The sequence below is a fragment of the Ziziphus jujuba genome, chromosome 6 (genome assembly GCF_031755915.1).
Source record: "Ziziphus jujuba cultivar Dongzao chromosome 6, ASM3175591v1".
Lineage (NCBI taxonomy): Eukaryota > Viridiplantae > Streptophyta > Magnoliopsida > Rosales > Rhamnaceae > Ziziphus > Ziziphus jujuba.
In genome coordinates, this window is record NC_083384.1 from 17,486,520 (window position 1) to 17,510,000 (window position 23,481).

General features: G+C 31.2%; 1 protein-coding gene across 6 annotated transcripts; it reads left to right on the top strand.

The window, feature by feature from the left end:
- Window positions 1-4,988: 4,988 nt before the first annotated feature.
- Window positions 4,989-14,477, top strand: LOC107434986 (polycomb group protein EMBRYONIC FLOWER 2). Of its 6 annotated transcripts, none has more exons than XM_048464110.2 (15): window positions 4,989-5,147; window positions 5,365-5,511; window positions 6,439-6,494; window positions 6,810-6,874; window positions 7,290-7,342; window positions 7,788-7,841; window positions 7,923-7,982; window positions 8,488-8,534; window positions 8,683-8,816; window positions 9,302-9,575; window positions 10,593-10,641; window positions 11,612-11,695; window positions 12,811-12,890; window positions 13,093-13,182; window positions 14,004-14,477. In XM_048464110.2, exons 2-15 carry the CDS (start codon window positions 5,386-5,388, stop codon window positions 14,125-14,127), a joined length of 1,296 nt encoding a protein of 431 aa, XP_048320067.2. In that variant the 5' UTR covers window positions 4,989-5,147; window positions 5,365-5,385; the 3' UTR covers window positions 14,128-14,477. The 6 variants fall into 6 exon arrangements, 5 of the variants coding, with proteins under 5 accessions (XP_048320067.2, XP_048320066.2, XP_048320068.2 ...); XR_007238040.2 differs by having other exon boundaries at window positions 4,990-5,147; window positions 5,342-5,511; window positions 12,811-12,903; window positions 14,004-14,142; XM_048464109.2 differs by having other exon boundaries at window positions 4,990-5,147; window positions 5,342-5,511.
- The last annotated feature ends 9,004 nt before the right edge of the window (window positions 14,478-23,481 follow it).

Consider the following 23,481-nt stretch of genomic DNA (forward strand, 5'->3'; position numbering starts at 1 on the left):
CCACATGTAACTGCGGTTGGCTGGAATCAATATGTTTTCATTTATGGTCAAAATGCATGGTCTATATTCAGAAATTAAGCATGAATGAAGATTTCTTATTGGACCGACCAATGTTAGGTTTGGTCACTACAATAAAAAAGCATAAGTCTTTTACTTGGAAATTCCTTATTTAGTTAAAATGATAATTAATATTTTAATTTTAATTTAAACCTTAAATAAAATGTTGCTATAAAATGTTATAATTTGTAGCATTCGATATATCATTATTCCTTACTTTTTTAAAGTTAGAAAATACCTATTTAGAAAATTCTTCTATATATATATATATATATATAATTATTCTCTCAATCCAAAAATTCCAAACAATTTTTGTCCAAAAAGCCTTGAATAATATGTAACCGTTGTTCGAGATTTCCCATGATTATTTATAAAATCACTTTTTTAATAGGTCCCCGGGGCCCACAAATCCATTTACGCCAAACCAAATACAATATGGAAGAAAACCCCAAATCGGACTCTACAAGCCATCATTCCCAGAAAATTCACTCGACACCTTTAGGTCCAAAGGGACTCCACATGACATTTCGGTGGTTTGCTCGTCCTGTTGGATCAAAGGTTATTTCGACCTAACAACGGCTAGGATAAAAATGCTAACCAAATTAACTTTTGGGATTCGTATAAAAAAATAAATAATAAAAATAAATAAGACTTTTGGGATCGTCAACCCATTCATATGCCATATCTTATTCTATAAGACTTTAATGGTAGTTTGGTTTACGATTAAATGGTGAAATATAAAATATATTCTTAAAATTTTAAATTTTTTTATTTTTATTTTGTTGGGTTTTAAAATTAGGTATAAAATTGAGTTTATCTATTTTTATGAATTCCAATTTTGCAAAATAAGGAAATTTTATTCTTTTTCATTTTTTTTATTCAATGTTATATTTTATTATTGCTACCAAATTTAAACATATATATATATATATATATATTCCATACCTTTTTATTCCTAGAATTACCAATCCTATTATTATTATTATTATTATTATTATTATTTAAAAAAGAAAAACAATTGTTCTGCCAATCAAACATATACTGAATTTTGGAATGTTATCCCAAAACCAATATGTCAAAGTCTAATTAAACAAATCTAAGAAAATCCAACGCTCATTTTTAAGTACCTTAATATAATATTATTACTTGTTATTATTTTTTTTGGAAAACTAATTAGATATTATCTTAATTTGATAAGAGACTAATCTTACGTATATATGTAGAATTAAGAAACCGAGTACGTGTTGAATTTGATCCATTAATAATAGTATGCAGTTTTGAAGTAGAAAATTAGTTTGTTATAAACTTAAAAGAGCTGAAAAACGCTTTGGCACCGAAGAATCGTCTAACAATATATATTGCTCCAATTAGACGAGACAGATATTGGGTTGCCTTGCCCGTCAAACTAACGAATAGAAGGTGTACGAATATTTAGCGCTGCGGTCTGCATGTGAAGGTCTAAAAGTGTGTTGCTAGCTAAGTCTAAAGCTTTGAATTTGCGTTTTACTTTTAGTAGTTGATATTGAATTTGTATATGTATTTTGTTTTTGTCAATTAGGTCTATAAGTTGACAATTTCATTGTTTGAGAACGACTGTTATTGTTTAAGGACGAATGCTATTTGGTGGAGACTCTTTTAAGTCTTCCAAAAAAAAATTAAAAAAAAAAATCAAATAATGAAGAAAGTCCATGCACATTATGGTCTACGTCATAGTAAATGGTCACAAATGGGTTACAGGTGGCCGTTGAAAGTGTAAAAATGTATAGTAGTTAGCAAAATGTCTTTTTGGCTTTTCCATGAGGAAATTGGGTGGAAACGTATAACATGGGGATTAAGAAGCAGTTATACCAAAATTAAAGGGGAAGTAAAATGCAAAATTCTTCAAACCATGAAAAAAAGCCTATTTACAAGTCACATCCAAAATGGGTCAAATTACAAACCAAACGTAAAATCCAGAATCTAAAATTATAGGACTACAATGCGTTCTTTTTGAAACTATTGGTACCAATGAAGTGCGCAATTAACTTTTTTTTTTTTTTTGGCTTGGAGCGCAATTAACTTTTATTTCGTTTACCAAAAAAATTGATTATGAAGTCAACATACCACATATATATCTATTTTCAAATTTAAGAATAATCAAATGAAATCTCTCCTATTATAGGGAAAAAAAAAAAACTAAAAGTAGTAAAACAAAAGTTATCGAAGAAAAAAAAAATTCATACAATTGGGGGATTTAACATTAATCCTTGTCTTCAATAAGAATAGGGATTTGAATGGATAAAAATTAATTTTCATAATGATGTAAGACTACTTGTTTGCGTGTGTATAAATGTATATATATGCATGCTTATGTGTGTATACATAACTATATATATATATATATGATCATGTTCAAATCAGATTTTTATTATCAGAATTAATATGAATTTTTTTTTTTAGGCCTATAAATCACATTAAGGATTGAAAATGTAAAATTATATTTATTAATTATTATATTCTAATAGAAATTATTTTTTTTAAATAGAATTTTTATGTGCTACTAAATTTAAATTTGTTTATTTTTTAATTTTAAATGATGATTGTAGATATTAAAACTATTTAGTTATCCTGATAAAAAAAGATCCTATGTTAAAATTAATATGTTATCTTCATCTAAACCTGACTTTATAAATCGTAATCCTTGATATTAAAATTATATAATTGTCATGACAAAAAAATATCTGATATTAAATTTATTAAGCTGTTCTAATATGATTGTGACTATATTTATATATATATATATATATATATATATATATATATATATGATATTATATATAGTTACAATTATGACCCTTAAATTTAAAATATTGTAATTTTAAACTTTGAAATTTCAATTTATTGCATTATATTTTAAATGATTTTTTTTTAAACTAACGGGGTAAATGTCACTATAGCTTCCTTTATTTTACTATTTTTTTAATATTACATTCCGATTATAAAAAAATCAACATAACACCTTCACATTTCGGTTTCATTTCGATGTAATATCACTTTTTAAAAATTGAGTTAGATTTTGACTTGTTTATTTATCATTTAGTGAAATTCTTTTAAAATAACAAAATTAATTTAATAACCCATAATGTCTTTTCGAAAAGAAAAAAAGAAAAAATGAAAGCAATTCATAATAATTTTTTTCTTTCTTTTAAGAGAAAAAACAGTTTTAAATGAATTTAATTTGAATAATTTTTAATTTTTAAAATTATATTTGAGAGAATAGTGATTTATATACAATTTGTTATTATTATTTTTTGATAAATTGGGAAAATGATGTTACCATCTAGATACACCTTAGCAATTTTAACGTGTATGTATCTATGTTATTTTTTTTTAAAAAAATACATCAAAATAATAAAAAATTATAGAAGTGAAAAAAAGTCAAATAATAATAAATCGGTTAAATTTTTATTCTATTGGTAAGAATTTAAAAAATAATATTATTTTAAAATGAAAACAAAATATAAAAATATTAAATCGATAATATTAATATAGTTCTTAAAAAATAATAACACGGAGGCTATCAATGTTTATTATTAGCTTTATCGTAGGCGGACCCATGTGGGGCAGGGGCACGTGTCCCCCTCATTTATTTTTTTAATTTTTTAATAATACTTATTTCACTTGTTTACTATTTTATCCCTTTGCAAATAAATATGTACACTTGTGCCTCCCTCCTTTATCTCTCCTACTTGTAATGGGTTTAATTTTTTTTTTTTCCATTTATTTTCTTAGTTTTATTACTATTTTAAACTTATATACGTGTATTTTGGTTTCTCTCACTTATCAACAACTATAATTATTTAATATAACATCAATACTTTATAATTCCATAGCAATGTGATACTTATTATTCAAAACAATATATTACTTATTTAATTTTTATATATAATAATAATACTTATCGTACACTTATCAATAATTATACTCAATTGATAAGATTGGCTAATAACAATAGAAAATATGGTAATTTAAACAAGAAAATATTTATTTATAATACAATACTATTTAATTATAATTTGAAACATTTTTATTTTCTTTGGTTTCTTTTTGCCTCAACGAGCCTTGAGTATGTTTATTTTTTAAAAAATAATTAGATAATAAATTTATTGTGAATACAAAATCATTTTTGGTAAAGTATTGAAATCATTATCTTCTCCAATCTTTTTTTTAAGAAAAATAAAGAAAATTATCTATTCTAATTAGCCATATACTATAATATATAACAAAGCAAAATAAGGTATGTTTGTATATATTTGTATTTCCTTATAATATAACTTAGAAGTTATTATGTAACGGTTGCCCTCCCACCTCTCCTATAATTTTTTTTGGGCTTCGGGCCCCATTACATATGACTCTCATGTCACCAATATTAAAAGGCAATTGAATATAATTTGTTTCAAATTATGTCATTTTATTTTAATTTGTTGAAATTTAAACTCTTAAATTTTAAAGATTTGTTCTTTATTATACTCAATTCGTAAATCCCATTTAGCTAAAGAATTACATTGAATTAAAATGTTACATATTAAATTACAATATTTCAAACTTAGAAGTTGAAAGTGCATTTTTCTTTAAATTAAAGTGTACTCGTAACTAATTAAAAGAAAAAAAGGAAAAAAAAAACACAAAAACAACATTTTATCAAAATCCATTGGTTGGGCCGTTTTAGATCTCAATACAAAGAGAGAAAAAAAAAAAAAAAAAAAAAACACAATAGAAAGCCCATTCCAAGGCCAAATTCGAAAATAAGAAAAGTAAATATAAAAAACTGCAAGTGCAATCAGCGGCTAGTTGACCAAATACCAAAACATTTTAATAAAATAATAATTTAAAGACGGAAAAACCCTTTCCCGAGACCAAAAAAAAAAATTCTCATGATTAATTTAAGAAATAAAGGAAAATAAAATAAAATAAAATAAAAGAAAAAGTAAAAAAGAGAAGGTAAGTCCAAAATCCCAATTCCCGAGTTCGTAGATCCGAAAAATGGTCCGGTTCGCCGGCGCTGTGAAACCTAGGAGAAATAAAAGCTCCCGAATTCTGACTACGAATCGGTAATTTCTTTCTCATAATCTCCCTTTTATTATTTCTAATTTAACCTAATTATTATTCACTCCGTGCACGATTTAATTATTTTTAAATTTTTTTTTTTGGGAAATTAATCTTTATAATAATACTTATAATAATAATTTGAATTTGAATTTGTTATTCAAAATTCACAATTCTGATTGAAAGCATTAAAATTCAGAAAAAAATTCGAAACAATTTCAGTGCAAAAGGCATCTCGAGGAGATGTGCCATCAAAATGCTTGCGTGCATCTGTCGGTAGAAGAAACAGCTGTATTGGAGGAGAGTCTGCTTGTATATTGCAAGCCTGTTGAGCTCTACAACATTCTTCGCAGCCGTGCCAACGACAATGTAATTTTCATCTTCCAGCTTTTCCTTCAGCTTTTTTTTTTTTTCGCTGTTTTACTGTTTAATTGTATGGATTTTTCTTTTTATTGATTGTGAGGATTTTATATATATGTATGTGTATATAGATATATATATATATATATATGTATTGGTTAATTTTAATTTTGTATGTATTTTTTTTTCTTTTCCTAGAGTAATTGCCTTTTGGTTACTTTGTACGAGATCTCTTGGACTCTGCAAATGCTTTTGGGTAGGGTGAAAAATATCTATTAATATGAAATAAAATATAAAATGGTTTCTTTTATTTATTTATTTTTTCGTATAATTGAAATTTAACTAATTATTTAAGGTGGGTTGGAATGTTCATTTGAGTAAGAGAGAGAGGGATCGTTAAGAGCGGTTGGGAGGAGGTAGAGGTGGATCAAGGGTGCCAGGGTGAGAAAGGAAATGAACGTGGTTCTAAATGGATTCCTAAACCCTTACCTGTAGTGTGATTAAAATTTGTGTCAGACCAAAAAAGTTCAAAAATTTAAGTTGGGGTCGTACAAAAAGGAAGTTAGTTAATATGTCTGTACAGATTGGAGTTTGTCATCTGACCCACCTAACTGTAGGGTGTATACTATTGTTTTTTTATGTTTAGACTTCCAATCTAGTTGAAATCATCTGGTATGTACATTTGAATGTTTATCAATGCTTGACATCTGCTACGTATGCCATTTTTCCTTTTTTTTTTTTGGGGCATGCTATGTTTCAGAGTTGAACAAAGTTTGCAAATTCTAGCCATATACTTCTGGAATTTAGTTTCTAATATATAGCTGAACTTTCCCTCTTTTGTAGACTTCTTTTCTTTAAAGTTGGAAGTCTAAGTCCTCACATTATGCTTGTAGAAATTTAGTTATAATTTGTAACGGATCACTATCTCTTTTACAGCCATCATTTCTTCGAAGATGTTTACGTTACAAAATTCAAGCAAGACGTAGAAGGAGGTATTAGTTTCATTGATATATAGATCATGCATTAGCATTGGAAGTACAGTTCCACTGCTGTACTACTTGCTTATTTATTTCTTTATTATATAATTGTTATTATTTTTCATATCTAATATTTTTATTCTGTAAAGCCTGCTGGAGTGCTTTTTCACATCAACGAGAATTACCTGATTAATTTTCTAACTCTTTTTTATTTTTTTACTTTTAAACATTTGATGCTGTTAATATGTTTATACTGCCTGCATTTATATGATAATTGGCTTGTTTGTATGTTTACTTTTTTAATATATTTGGCTGCAAAATCTTGTTTAGGCTGAGGGCTGGAATGGTAATCTTCAACTATAGAGACTGCCATAACATGTTACGAAAGACTGAAGGTATAGTGATTTTCTGTGCCTAGTGAACTTTATATTGCTCAGTCAGTTGAGACAGGAGTGAATAAACAATTTGGTTAATGCGACTGTGGTACAAGATTTTGGTCAAACTTGTTTCTTGTTGTTCAAGTGGAAAGGAGCTAGAAGGGAAATTTTACTTATGTTCTTTATTTTTATTTGAGATGGATTGGGTCCATTCTAATTGGTACTCTTATTCTTACCATTGAAATTTCAATAATTAAGCCCATATAGTTTTATGCTTGTACAGAAGGACCTGTTAAGTAAATGAAGAAAATGATTTTTTAAATTTATTTATTTATTTACTTTATTTTTTATAACATATATTTACTGATAGATATAGTTGGTTTTAAGATTAAAGACATTTATATACTATCTTTTGTATGTTTTTGATGTACAGTTACTGAAGGCTTCTCTTGTCCATTTTGCTTGATGCAATGTGCAAGCTTTAAGGTATATTCTAATCTTGAGTTGTGTGCTTATTTGTGAAATATTCCATTCAGCTAGAAATTTTCAGGAAAATATCTTACAACTTAGTATTGGTGTAGTAGATCATTGAGGATGAACATTGAGCCGGACTACTTTCTTATTTTGTATGGTGTTTAAATTTTACATGTCTTTAAATTTAAAAGTTTGACTTTTTTGTTGTTTGTTTACCTACTTATGTTAGATTTCTTTTCATATTTGTATCCACATTATATTTTCCCAGAAAAGTGCTATTAATTTACCCTTCATAATAGCTTCTGAGAATTTCTTACTGTTCCCTTGATTTTTTGATATTACTGCTTATAGCTTTGGATTTTTTATAATCATAGATAGATGTTTCATTTTTGACTAGAAAATCTTTGTTACTTATTGTAGTGAGATACTGAACAAAACATTTTACCTTTTCTTGTAGGGCCTGCGTTATCATTTGTTGTCTTCACATGACCTTTTCAACTTTGAGTTTTGGGTTGGTAGTTCATAATGTAAAGTCAGTTGCTGCTTAGTTGACCCTTTTGGAGAGGCTACTCAAGAAACATTTATCTTGTAGGTAACTGAAGAGTATCAAGCAGTCAATGTTTCTGTAAATATTGCCATATCGAGATCAGAGGTCAGAGCTTGTATTTATATCGGAGTTTTGTGGATGTGTTAATTTGTGTCGGGTGAAACATATAATCCCTTCTATGGGAGTCATCACAAGCAAAAGCATCTAATGTGAACCAGCCAGTTGGCACCAATTTCTAACATAAATAAGGTTCTCTTGTATGGAGAACTATTAGATTTGGATCCATGTTATTTCACTTGTGTGAGATAGCTAAACAGAATAACAGGATAGAATTTACAAATCTTCTAGGATTTTGCTCTCAGTGAGATGTTTTACATTTTTCTATTACGTTCATGCAATAACAACTACTGAGTTTCCCATAGTGGTATTGGTCATTGAATTTTCCATTTTTTTAAATCAGAGATTCAAGTTGTTTTCATAGTTACACTTGCACACTTATGGCAGTTTAGAATTACAATCAAGTCCATTTTCTCAGTCTGAAATACAAATTTCTTTTGCTTCCACTTTATTGTTTTCCAGCTTATCGGGTCTTGGTTATATATTTATGCAGACTGTTGCAGATAGAGCATTCCCACAACACCAGTCATTCTTCTTCTGGTCGGTTTCATAACTCTGCGTACAACTTACAGCTTCGGTTGATATCCTACTTGTCTTTTTTTTCTTTTCCTTTCTTAATCTTCTACTATTTTTCTTTCATCTAAAGAATACTGAGAGTTCAAAAGGTGTGAAAAACTTTTTTCTGCAGCTCAAGATCAAGAAGGCTCCGGCCAAAGAACCTTCTTCAAAAGAAAAAGCATGTTGATGTACAATTTTTGGAGTTGGACTCATCTACACTTGCCAGTGAAGGAACAATCAAGGGATTTTCAGAGAAGGATGATGGTAAAAATTCTATACTGATGCATCTAAAAATTTTAATGGGATCTTTCCCGCCTCTTTGTACAAGAAAAATCTCTAGTTTCTAGCTAGACTTGTGTTTGGATTTGGCTAACACTCATTTTTTCTGTATGCATGACTCCTACTTGGACAAAATCTAATCAGGATTTGAGTCAGTTTTGCTAAATTTATAGGATCACTCAGATACTCTCTAAATATTTTATGTAAACTTAATGCATACTTCTCTGTTTGATTCACTCCAATTCTGTACATGATATAGTTGCGTTTGAATCCAATTCATGTTTCATATAATTTATTGCTTTCCTTAGAAAGGATATAGGATACAAATGATATATTTGATTGAAAATTACAAATAAAAATTTTAATACATAACTCAGGTGTTACCTGTTATTATTTTCTGGAGAGATTCATTCATTATTATCATCATATGTCTTTTGTGTGGAAGACTGAAATTAAATTTCATGCTTTAGATGCTGTATCTTGCAAAGGTGAAAAGGCATCAAAATCATTTTGTTGTGAGAAAAATATGCAGAGTGGTAGGCATGGACAGGAAAACAATGATCGTGATTGTCCTAGTTCCATGGAGTGCATAGAACGTGTCGGATCAAGTTCCAATGTTCCAGGAATTACTATTGCCATGGCGCAATCTTCCATGGACCTTGATTGTGCCAAACCGCTCTCAGGAAGTGATCCTGCCCCTCCTGCTAAGACAAAGAAAACCATTGAGCGATCAGACCCTAGAAAGTAAGTCAAGGGATGCCATGTTTTCATAGTTGTCTTCCACTGAATTCAGAGGCTCAAACATTGTCTTCTATTTATTTGAAAATCACTTTATTTGCTAAAAACGATAGCAGCTACATTCTTGGTTGAGCTATAGTAGTGTAGAGACTATCAAATTAAAAACATTTGTGCAGAAAGGGCAGGATGCCTCTCCAAAAACAATAAAGTATAGCATGCATTAACAACTTATATTTATGTTATTGAATTTTAATTATATATTTTTCAAAACCTCAAAATTGTGTTCTCCACTACCTTTGTTAGGTTCCCATGCAGACATTGATCTACATATGCTTACTTGACCTGTGTTTTTACCAACTTCTATCCCATGTTTTCATGGATCTATGTCCAGCTTTTAATAGATACCTTCATATCTCTTCTATTTCTTCTCTGATTTACCAGCTTTTGTGGACTGGGTCTTCTAGCTGCCTGGCTTATATAAGGTGAAGCCCAGATAGTCCAATATATGGATATATATATATATATATATATATATATATTATTAAGTATATAGATATTTCTTTTTCTCCTTCCATATATGGTGTATTTTTATAGCACACAGATCTTCCGCTGGTGTTGTAGTTGTTCCACTCCTGTATGAACATTCATTTCTTAGTCTTATTCAGGCACCTCAGTTGCAACTTTCCTCAATTAAAAGATTTCTACATTGTGCATCATTTAATTGTTCTCAGTACTTTTCATGAGCCATTTTTCCTTTATCTGCTTTTGTCAACAATCATCACAAGCCGATATAAAACACACAACTCGTTTAATAGAAAGCTGGTATACTTATGTGCTGCTGCTGTAGTTCCTTGTACTTCTGAATTGCTGCTTTTAGTTCCTTATCCGATGTTATATTGGTTTTCATACATAAAAACTAACTAAACTTTTGCTCCTCCAACTTTGAGATTCTTCTTATTATTAAGAATATCTAATTTTGTCACATGCTGATTCATTTTTTTATATTTTGAATTATTTGGCTAGCCGCGTGCTCCTGCAGAAACGACAATTCTATCACTCGCACAGAGTTCAGGTGATTAGAAATTTAGAATATTTATTTCATCAGTCTTCTTTGTTTTCCTTTCTTCTCCTTCTTCTTTTTATTTATTTATTTATAATTTTTTTTTTTATGTGTGTCTCTTATTGTTATCTCTTACATACCTTCATTATTTCACTCCAATCTTTAATTTCTTTGCAAAGAGGATGTAAACTGTAGCCTCAGATGTAGTTTGGTATTAAACTTATCTTATCGAAATTAAGCTCAACAACCTTTTTGCAATGTTGAATGTACTTTTTGTCAAAATTATAAAATCCACATTTATTTCTGCCATAGTTGTTTGAAAATGCAGTTTGATGCTATGATTGGTATTTCCTGAAAAGCTTATTTAAAATTTGGACAGTAATAAAATGGTTTCTATATTGGGGAACATTTCAAGATATGAAATTATTATTTCTTTCCCGCCTCAGTAACTCTTAAGCATTTCTCATTTTTTTCTTTTGGTTCTTTGAAGTTTTCACGTTTTATGTTTAAATCATTGTTCATCATATCTAACTGGTTTCTTAGTTGTAGAATTATTGTATACTCAAGATTTTAAAGTTAATGCAACAAATGTACTCCAATTAAGTATCCTCTAGAGGATTATAACTGTTTAGGAGCGTGCATGTTGGTTATATGGTTTCCTAATAAAGAAATGGGTTTTACTAAATAATCATTGTACTTGGCTGATCTTATTCTGGACCCGGTGGGAACTAAGGCTCTTGGTTCCATGTTTGGGTCATACTAGTTGGCCAACAATTAAATGAGACTGCTGGAGTATCTTCAGTAGTTTCAGTCAAGGCTTCTTCTTCTCCCTAAGTGTGTATATTTGTTGTGCATATGTTCAAATGCAGTTCTAGAGGCAAAATAAAGTTGACAGTGTTTCTGATATATGTATATATCCGTGTGATATATTGTCTTGACCAACAGTGTTTAAGAAATTCTAATTACTTGTTTGCATTTAAAGCCTATGGCATTAGAGCAAGTGATGTCAGATCGTGATAGTGAAGATGAAGTTGATGATGACATTGCAGATCTTGAGGATAGAAGGGTATGCTTGTTGGTTATGATCTATATTTATATATATATATATATTTCTTGGCATCCTTTTTCTAATTGAGATTCTTGTTACAGCATTTGAACATATTTTCTTGCCTGGCATATTTATCTACCTGATTCTTATTCTGCAAATAAATTGTAATCTGCGCTTGTCAATGCTAAAGCAATGACATAAAGGAAAAGAATTTGTGGAAGGACATGAGCATCTTTAACTATATGTGGCACAGGCTTCATTTAAGGAAGTTAGCGTTAAATTTGACTGTTTTTATTAATTGATTTATATTAAATAAAAAATGTGGTGAACTCACATTCTTAAGATTAACCATTATGGCTTTGGATACTTGATTGACCATACAGGAATTATAATTTATGGAATCATAACTTTGTTTAAGCAAATATAATTTATGGAGTCATAACTTTGTTTAAGCAAATATAATTGGATGATATGTATCTCTCTTCTTGATACCTCTCAACCAAAGTTTATGGATTTGGCACACTGAAATGCTGGTTAGGATTCTCTATCATTTCTCACGATAATATATAACTTGCTGGTCGAATGTTTTTCATAGCTTGCTAATCAATCAAGCTTGCCAAAATGCAATGTCCAATTAAGTTCAGACTATCATCATGATCGAACTATAGCATCTTATTAAGAATCTTGTCTAAAATTTTGAGATTCCTGCGTATTGAATAGTCAAAAGATAGAACTTTCTTCATATGTAAAGTAGTCAGATATTCTGTCTCATATATATTAGATGTACATTCATTAATCTTTTGATCTTTGGAAGTCACCATTAGTCTTAAAAGTTTAAACTGTTACAAAGTGGTTGGTTTTATTTACATGTGACAAGTACATTAACTTTTAGTTGATTTTATAGAAAGGTAACGGGAACTTAAAACTTGATCAGCCATCACTTAAAATTATTTTCTGCATTAAAACACAAATGGTTCTTTGAAAAGATAACTTTTGTTTTTTAGTTTTGGAAAATTTTTTTGCGAGATCAAAGCTATAATTGCGTATAAAGACACAAGTTGCCTATCTATGATATATTTAATGTATCTTATGCTCAGGAACTTGAAAACTAAAATCAAGCTGCTCTGTTTCAGATGCTTGATGATTTTGTGGATGTTACCAAAGATGAAAAAAAGCTTATGCATCTTTGGAATGCATTTGTGAGACAGCAAAGGTATAATTCGCAGGTTGCTTCTGGTTCTCTCATTTTTTTCTAAATTATGTATCTTTTCTTGTTTCTTTTTTATCTTCTTCTCCCTTGCTTTAGGATGTCAAAGATTACGAAAAATGATAGCATGTTTGGGTCATCAACTGCCCGTTTCTTGGTACATTTTTTATGCAATTTTTATTTTAAAAATTATACTGTCATTTTGCAGGGTGTTGGCAGATGGCCATATTCCCTGGGCATGTGAGGCATTTTCAAAACTTCATGGAGAAGAGCTGGTCTCATCTCAAGCTCTTTTTTGGTACCATTCTTGCACTACTTAGCCTTGATTCTTTGACCATGCCTTCTTGTTTCTTATATTGATTTTTTTTTCCCAGATAAATACGTATAAAATTTTCTTCTATTGGTTGATGTTTCTCAGTATAAGCTGGGTGACAAATGCCTCTCCACATTCGATGAAGTGTGTAAATCTACTTCTACGCCCACAATATGAGGAGAGGTGTTTGTGTTGCCCAGTAGAAAATTACTGAATATGTTTAAAGTTTATTTTCTATTCTATGACTATGCCCACATACGTTATAATTTAACATTGAAGTTATAGATTGTTTATATGGTATTGGGGTTTGGGCTGTGGGAGATTTACTGAATGTGCTTTTTTTTATTTTATTTATTTATTTTTTTATGGACTGAGTACAGTAAGCCCTAGATGTGCAAGACGAATGTCATTTATGTGGTTGATTATTCTATTTGTTGCACTAAAAATTTTAGCCTCATCTCTAACACATGCTTGTTAGGGAAACTTCATGTCTTGTTCCACACATATCAAGATGACTTATAGGTCTTTGTGGGTCTGTAGAATCTCATTCCATGCATATTGGTTTGGTTGTCTCTGTAATAACTCCAAGGACATAAACTCGCATCTTCTAGCTATTGAATAAACACTCTATAAATAACCGCAAAACAATTTTACTACTGGATCACTTACCTTGGGTTCATTTTAAAGTACAGTTAATCATATTTATCCTGACTTTGAATATTCTTTGTTCTGAAATTTCAATTATAACTGCATGTTGTTATCATTTTTGGGTATTTATCTGAAATGTGAAATGCTCTTGGCTCCAGGTGTTGGAGGTTGTTCATGATCAAACTATGGAATCATGGTCTTCTAGATGCCTGCACCATGAACAACTGTAATATAATTCTTGAGGAACACAGAAACAAGGTACCAGACGCTAAAACAAGTTAAGATGAATAATAACTATCTCGGCTTTGTAGAGTACCAAGATGAGATGGGTATAGGTTACTTTTGCCTTTAGAGTTTTGTTTTATTCTCCAATTTCGATTATTATATATTGCACAAGTGGAGTCAAATTCATTTTATAGACAAGAGTAGGGAATATGTGGGGGGTTTTCCATCTCTCTGTTGTTTTTAGATCAAGTGAGCCTCTCATTGTCATTGGCTTAATTTGGAGAAAAAAAAGGAAATCAGCTCCTTTGGCCCCTCTGAGCTGTTATCATGTTTAATTCTAATTTTACCATTCTTGTTATGTTAACCATTATTATATAGTGAGCAATTTAAATCTACGTTCTTATAAATTTTTCTCTTTCTCTCTTTGGTATATACCTATTGTATGATTTAGATTTTTAAATTTCCAAAGTTGTGGGAAGGTTTGATGGAAGTTTGAATCGTGATTAGTCTTGATAATGAACTGGGCTAGATTGATTTTGGGTCCTGTAGTGGGCCCCTTAGTTTTTTATTTATTTGTTTATTAAAAGGGCGGTAGAAAACCCGAAATTACACTAAAAATGCCACGAGAGGAGGGAACTCCCATATAGTCGAGAAATCAAACCAAGAGTAAAATTGAAGCCGAGGTTAGCTAAACCATCAGCCACCCCGTTTACATTCCCTATGAAGTATGATTAACAGAGAAATCTTTATCGAGTTGAAGGATGCTTATGCAGGTCTGATTTAGCTAGCCCAGTCAACAACAATAGCGGAATCAAACTCAATAACAGCTTTGGTAAAATTCAGAGACTCAAGCAGCTTGAGACCAAACAAAGGCCCGGGATTTCAGCTAGGACACAGCTAGCTTTCCCAAGATTAATCGCAAAACTAGAAATTCAATGTTCTTGATGATTTCTGATGACCCCACTAGCTCCAGCTACATCTAAATGAGATTTATAGCTCCCTCTGTATTGAGCTTAATAATCCTTAAGGAGGAAAATTCCATTTTAACCAAGACGACTGCTTAATAGGTCTAGCAGAACTTCTGATGATAGCAGTATGCATATCCGAAGCATAATTCAAAATGGCATCTTTTGGGTTGCCAGGCCACTTGAACTTTGTACCAAACGTCGCACTACACCGCCATTTCCAAGCAACCAGCAGCATACGGCACAGACAGGATTCTAATTGAGATGCAGTATGATAATGGGCTTCAATAGTAACATTTGCTTTTCAAGTTTAATTGGCTGCTGATAATGATAATGGGCTTCAACAGTAACATTTACTTTTCAAATTTAAGTCCAACCAATCAGACCAAGTATCGCTAAAAACCTGAGTATCCGAATCCAGGATTTCAAGAGAAAGCCAGGCCCCTCTCACCTTCTACAATCCCTTAAGAGTTATTGTTATCATCGCAGCAAGCAAAATAAATGGGAGAATTGGACAATACCTTTGTAAAACCGGCTTTCGTTTATGAGCAATCTACCATGAGCCGTGGTCCAACAAAAGGAATGCAAACGAGGAATAACATCAAGGCTCCAAATACATTTCCATATTTAGTCATCAGCATGATCATTAATATTTTCCAAGAAACCATTAGCTGATTTAACAATGAAATTCCTGCTACAAAGTATGGGAACAAATGAGACTATCTTCCATTAAGGGGTCCGCAGAAATACGACCGCTTATAAAATTCTGTTTCAGCTCATAAGGGACAAGAGAATCAAGGTCATTCAGGAGCCAGAAACCATCATGAATGATGTCAGCAACTGTGAGGGACCAATTGATATTAAGATTAACACTTAGCAAGAGAAGAGAATCCTTTCAAAAAACTTTTCCATTGATAGGAGCTTAAATTCCCAGAACAAATAAGATTCATTTTCACAAAATCCAGATTATATGTTCTTTTATGGACGAGAAACCACAAGCTAGTAGAGTCATGAAGGAGTCTCCAAGCAATTTTCATTAAAAAAGCTTGATTCATGATATGAGCCTTCTCAATTCCAAAACCACCATTTCTCTTTGGGTTACAAATTGAATTCCAATCAATAAGATGGATTTTCCTAGAATTTTTAGAACCTTGCCAAATGAAGTTCTTGTAGGGGTTCGGCCCTCTCTTAAAGCCTAGCCCATTATTTTTTTTTTTACTTGTTCCTTAAGTTTGGTTAGTGGTCATGTTGTTTTTTTTTTTTTTAATTTATTATTATTATTATTATTTTTATTTTATAAAATATAAAAAATGCAACTTTAGGTGTCTAGTTTTCAATTTTAATTCATACTGACAACATAATTTTTTTTTTAAAAACTACAAAAATATTTTTTTTTAGAGAATTTTTTTGTATATTAATTTCAGAGAGAAATAATACATTTTTTTTTTCTCAATATTTTTGTATTTTGTTTTCTTTATTTTCTGTGTTTTTCTTGGATCACAAGAAGTGATATCAAAGCCAAGATACAACGACAGGGTTCATTGCCAGCAAACTCCAACAAAAGATTTGAGCATACGAGGAGGTATATCTCGTTGAGACAAAAAGAACGAGTCCACTCGGACATCCACACGCCGCTGCACGCGCCGTCACGTGTAGGTCAAAATTTTCAGTATGTTTTCATGTGTTGGTCAACAAGTCACGCACCACCCATTTACCTGTAAGCTGAATTGAGTTGTTGAGCCGAGCTACTAAGCTGAGTCGAGCCAAGCCATAACACATCGCCTAGCCACGTCATTAGCCAAGTCATTTGCCATGTGGTGACATGTTAGCGGATCTGCCACATCATTTGCCATGTCAGCGATGCTCCAAAATTTTCAAAAATTGCAAAAATATCTCTATATTTTTGGTATTTGCAAATTTTCCATAACTTTTGGTATTTGCAATTTGATCTAAAACTTTTAAATATTACACTTTTGCTCCAAATTTTGACTAGAGAAGAGTCAAATCAAACGTTTTTGATCATTTTGGATACATTGGTGGGCTCCGTTTTGCTAAATTGAGCTCCAATTTTTATCAAGTTATTATAGAGCAAGATGTTAATGGAGGAATTGTATTCGGGAGCTATGATCAAACTTACAGCCACCAACTATATATTTTAAAGACATTGGATGGAAGATCTTTTAAATTGTAAGGATTTTTTTGTCCCTTTGAATGTTAAAGGAAAGAATCTCGACCCCACCAAAAAAGCAAAATGGAAAAAGCTGAACAGAAAAACGACCGATGGAATCCGACAATGGATCGATCATAGTATCTTACATCATGTTGTGCAGGAGCCAGACACATATGCCCTTTAGAAGAAGTTGGAGGAACCAAGTTAAGACTGCTTAGAATAAAGCCTTGTTGATGAGACATTTGGTGAATTTGAAAATAAAGAATGGAACTTCTATAGCCGAGCACACCTATGTGTTTCAGAACTTAGTAAATCAGTTATTTGTGATGGATTTATGACTAAGGGATGAGGAACAAGCACTCTTACTTTTTAGTTCTTTTCTAGATAGCTAGGAGAAGTTGGTAATCTCCCTTAGCAATTCAACTCTTAATGGAAAACTTACCATGGCTATGGTAATGGATGTCCTATTTAATGAGGAGGTCAGGAGAAAAGACATAGGCAATGATCAATCACATGCCTTTATCACAAAGAAATGGAGGAGCCGACAAGAAAGTAGTCAAAACAGGGGGAGAGGCAGGAGCTAAAGTAGAGGTAGAGCCACAGATAGAATAAAATAGATGTAGCCAAGGTGGTCTTTCCAGCAAAAGAAAGAACCTTTGGCTTCCAAGAAGCCAATTTGCTCTTAGGCTTTTCCATAACAAATTTAGTATTATTAGCATCTCTCCCATTCATAGAAATGTGAATGCCCAAATATTTTCTAAGTGTATCAATGGTAGTCAAGCTGCAAATTTTTCTCTTAACACTCTCAACAATGTGACCAGAGAAATAGATTTTTGACTTTTGACTAATAAACTTCTGGCCAGAAATCATACAAAATTCATCTAAATAATCAAAGACCAATTTAACTTGATCTTTAGCAGCCTCCAAAGATGAGTAAGTCATCAGCAAACATTAAATGAATAATAGGAGAACCTCCCCGAGAAGCTTTTAAACACCTCTAATGACCAAGTATCACTTGATTCAAAATTATATGAGAGAATCTTTCAATACAAAGAACAAAGAGTTAAGGGATAAAGGATCCCCTTGCCTAATTCCTTTATAAGGGGTGAAGGATTTGGTCAGCTCTTCATTCCATATAAGTTGCATGCTTTCAACTTTAACACATTTCATAATCAAAGAAACACAATTCAAAGGCAGACCTGCTTCTCCAAGATCATGCTTAGTAAATCCCAATTGACCCAATCAAAGGCATTCTCCAAATCTATTTTCCATCTAATCATACCCTTTCTAGATTTAGATTTTTAAAGGTATGGAGCGTTTCTTGAGCAACAATGATATTTATCTACAATTTGACGCCCTGGGATAAAACTAGCTTGACTTGGACAAATAAGATTCCCTATAACAGATCTTAGCCTTTGAACAATCACTTATCTAATAACCTTGTAAAGAGTGTTATAAAGGCTCATGGCCTAAAGTTGACCATTCTTTGAGGACTACCAATCTTAGGAATGACAGAGATGAGAGTGCTATTTAAGTTTTGAGGAAGATAACCAGTGGCAAATAAATCCTTAAGCATCTGACAAATTTCAACCCCTAAGATATGCCAATAACTTTGAAAAAATGCAATAGGAAGTCCCAATCCTCAACACCTTTACTTAGCACGCGAGATCCCCTTCATCAATTTGAGGAAAAAAGGTTAGGAATAGAACCAAAATCAAAACTAGTTGTTTCCTGAGCATATGAAGTCTCAAAAAATTGACATCCAAGTCTTTTAGCTCATTTTGATAAAAAATCCAGCTACCGTTCCTATCTTTTAGCATTTTAACCTTATTTCTCCTTCTCCAAATTAAAGTGGAAAGGTGGAAGTACTTAATGTTTCTATCTCCATTTTGAAGCCAGTTAGTGTTTCTATCTCCATTCTGAAGCTAGTTACAACGGCACTTTTTCTTCCAATGACATTCCTCTTGATCGAGGACTTGCTGGAGCTCAAGGATAAGTTACTACTCTAAATCAAGGTGAAATGGATTATCCTCAAAACAAAGCTTCTTTTAAATACCATTTAACCTAGCCAAAAGTCATTTTTTTTTTTTTTTTAAAGAAAATGGTACCAAAGACTTCTATATTCCAACTCTCAAGCTTTTTGGTGAACATACCAAGCTGCTGCATAATATTGCCATTTAGAGTAGTAATTTCAACTTCAAAAGAAATGATTCAATTGATCATGCCTCATCCAGGCCATCTCAAACCTAAAAGGCTTAAGATTACCATTAATCCTCAAATTTTGAGAATGGGGTGAGGATAAGATCTCATTCGAGGAAGATTCTACACAATGGTCTTAGGAAAAGCTTCACACCAAGCTAGACAGCAGAAAGATTTATCAAGGCACTCTCTAAAACGATAGGAACCACTTCTGCCATCACTCCAAGTGTGTTTAACACCTGTTGCACCTAAGTCAATGAGGCAACACTCTTCAAGAAAGCTATTAATACTAGAATTACCTGGAGTGTTAACTGACGCACCCCCTCTCATTTCCTGATTGTTAGAAAGCTCATTGAAATCCTCAGCACTGAGCCAGGGAAAATGATGTCTTGAACTAATTTCCTTCAGAGCATTCCAGAACTTATGCCTTATACAAGTAACAATACTGGCATAAACAGTTGTAAACAACCATTTATCAATCCTTTTATTGCTAATAAGCACATTAATCATTTGATTAGAGGAGGAAATGAGCTCAACACCAATCCTTTTATTGCTGATTAGTGCTTCCCTTAGGTTTGATGTGGTATTGTCGTAGCTTATCAAAAAAATCAGCTTTAGTTGTATTGTCATAAGAATCAATTTGTTTTGATAAAATAGAACAAATTAATTATGTGTTGGTATTGTTGTTTCAAATTACTGTCTCAAAATCACCGTTTGAGGATTTGTATATTAATAATGTTTAATTGTTGTGAAGGTATATTATGACCAAAATGATTTCAGTTATTATAATATCTCAAGTAGTATTGTTACTAATAATATCATAAAATTTATTATAAATACTAATATTTAATTCACCACAATTATGTTAAAATGAAAATAATATTAAAAACTTTTCTTTTTACGAACGGACTTGTAGTATAGTCTATACAGATTATAGGGAAAGAAAGTGGAAGATTAATTTTAAAATGAATGGAATGAAGAGATTTTCTTGTTAAAGAAACCTTTTAATAACACTGCGTAGAATAGCACATAAAAATGAACGAGTTTTTAATTTTTTTTTAAAAACCTAAATTACCTTCTTAGTGCAATTTAACCTATGTATTATAAAGCCTTACCTTATTACTCCATTGTTGTCCTAAAAACGTAATATCCTATTAATTTTTTGACGCCCAATTAATTTCTTGCGCAATCTGTTTGTGTACAAGAAAGGTAGCTTATACACTACAAAATTTCCATACGGATATATAAAATAAAACGTGTTTATTAGGGATAATGTCACAAACTTCTTTTATTGTTTGAAACTTTTGCGTATTTACCTTCTTCTTTTTTTTTTTTGTTTTTTTGTTTTTTTGTTTTTTTTTCAGAAACTTGCTTTATAGATATAAAATTTTTTGCCTACTTATAACTGCATTTTCATAATTTGCGAAATTATTTCTATTAGTTAATTAAAATCCTTTACCCCAAGAAAACGTCCAAAAAGCTTCTTTACTTCTTATTATGCAACCAAAATATGGTTGGATTGAATCTAGTTCAATCCTATACAGCAAATAGACTCTATAAAAAGAAAACAAGCAAATAAATATTCAGCAAGCATAGGTTCATATATATAGATGGAATAAAGCAGTTGATTGAGCAATTTTTTACTACAATGTTCAAGAAAGGTGACGACAAGCAAACTTCTCTGCATCTTTTAAACAATACAGAAACTCTTGCAACGTGCTTCATATCAAGAAATGAAAGAAATTTGTGGAATATGGGTTTCGTAAGATTGTTGAAATGATCGGACTTATCCATATTGATTTATGAAATTCTACTCCTTATCAATAAGAGCTGGGGCACTAACCTTAGTCCAGCACCAGCTTGCTTTCTATACCATTGCAGAGAGAGCTTAAAACAGGGAGTTTCTTTGGGGTTTCAAAGTACCGGGCAAGCACGTGAAAAGAGGGGAGGAAAATATTAGAAAGAGAACCTTAACAAATATTGCTTTGGTTCTATTAAAAAAAAAAGAGAATTGTGATGGACCCCACACAAACACTTCTATATATATATATATATATATATACATACAGCTCATCTGCGATGGAGGTGAGCACCAAATCCTTCGTTGGATACATAGGCAAATGAATTTACATGCATATCCAATAAGGATATGCATTAGGCATAGCATTTCTATATATGTTCTCCTTGTTAGGCAGATAGTGTGATGTAGCCCATCAACTTATAATGGGATGCATTACTATTAGGGAATTTAACATCCTTTGCAAACATAATTCCATAGCAGTCCTTATTCAAAAAGTAATATGATACAAGGCTGTAAATTATTGGCCAAAAGATAAACTATTTTTACTCACAGCACTAGTTTATCTAATCTAATATACTCTGGTCAACTCAATGCCAACTCCTTCCTGAACGGAAACAAAAAAAGTCAACCCGAAAGTCCTATAATATACAAAACCAGAAACTCTAAAAACTTTTTCCTCTTTAAACCTTCAAAATCAACCAGAAAACGCCTGTAAATCATCTCCATCTATCGCACTGCAAATTTTAATATTCTAAAAGAAACATTTCTGAAACAACTACTAGATTATATATATTCCCAGTGCAATATATATGTATATATATATAGTAATTTTATAATGGGCAAAAGAACTTTTAGCATACAAGCATATAGAAGATAGCAACACACGTATTCAATGAAGGATATGTGTTAAAATTATTTTTAATGTGTATCCTTCATTTGATACGTGTATTGCCATTTGTAAGCTGTTGGCTCCATCGCCTAAGAGAAAACAATTATGTATATATGTATATATATATATATTGATCTAGACAAGGCCAAGTGACAAACAGTTCCTTCGTCATTGATGCTTCAATCACTGCAAATTTGGCTTCTTTAGCTTTCAAAGAGTTTGTCAAGTTTTGGGGTGCCAAAAAGTAGTTCAAGAAGCTTGCCAAAAGAATGTCTTCCCGGGAGAGATGAAGATAAAACCAGAATACTTCAACTTCTGTTGGGCTCTGGTCATGATTTTCATGATCAAGAACATAATGTTTCAGTCCTTTCTATAGCTGGTATAGGTGGATTAGGAAAAACAGCAATTGCTCACTTAATGATTTATAAGAAGGTTCAACAGCATTTTGAGCTTCGACCTTGGGGTTGAGTATCTTATGTGTTTGATGTGAAAACAGTTTTGTAGAAAATCATTTTGTCCATTGATGTTTCCTTACAACAAGGCTTTGACATAGAGCAATTGCAGGGTTTTCTTTGACAAAATTTGATTGGAAAGAGATATCTTCTTGTACTAGATGATGTATGGATCGAAGATAGGGATAAATGGTTTAAAGTAAAAACGTCGTTAATGGATGGTTCAACAGGTAGCAGAGTATTATAATAACTACTCGAATTGAAGTTGTAGACCATATGACCCGAACCATAGCTCCTTGTACGTAGAAAGAATCAACCTGTTTTGCTAAAATAGAAAGAATTTACTATGTGCTGGTATTGTTGTTCCAAAATTACTATATCTCTTAGAATTACCATTTAGAGAATTTGTAACAATAATGTTTAATTGTTGTGACCTGTACTAAAAATGATTTCAGTTATTATAATATCTGCAGTAGTATTGCTACTAATAATATTGTAAAATAATTTATTCTAAACGCTAATTTTTTATTCACCACAATTATGTCAAAGGTAAAAGACAAAAAAAAATTGATTTTTTTTTTTTAAATAACTTCTGATATAGTCTATATAGAGAAAATAAAAATAAAAATGGAAGTACAGTTTAATTTTAAAATGAAGAGATCTTCTTTGTTAAAGAAACGTTATAACAAGGAGCCGTTGCAAAAAAATAAAAAATAAAAAAAAATAAAATAATAATAATAAAAAAATAAAAAAATTACTTCTTATTGTTTGAGAATCAATTTTGGTGCTCCAAAAGCGATCTCGAAACAAGGTTTTACCTGAATCCAGTCCAACCGTGAACCTAATATTTGGCTAAGTTACCTTTTTTTTTTTTTTTTTCCACAAATAGAAAATTTTAGGTATGTAATTAGCTTAAAAAAGGAAGGATCTGGAAA

What these genes read in the sequence shown, in the direction of transcription:
- LOC107434986 (XM_048464110.2), top strand. Translation starts at nt 5,386, where the DNA reads ATGTGCCATCAAAATGCTTGCGTGCATCTGTCGGTAGAAGAAACAGCT. An exon ending in TGCAATGTGCAAGCTTTAAG is followed by an intron (nt 7,343 to 7,787) that starts GTATATTCTAAT and finishes CTTTTCTTGTAG; the next exon opens with GGCCTGCGTTATCATTTGTT. An exon ending in CAGATCTTGAGGATAGAAGG is followed by an intron (nt 11,696 to 12,810) that starts GTATGCTTGTTG and finishes GCTCTGTTTCAG; the next exon opens with ATGCTTGATGATTTTGTGGA.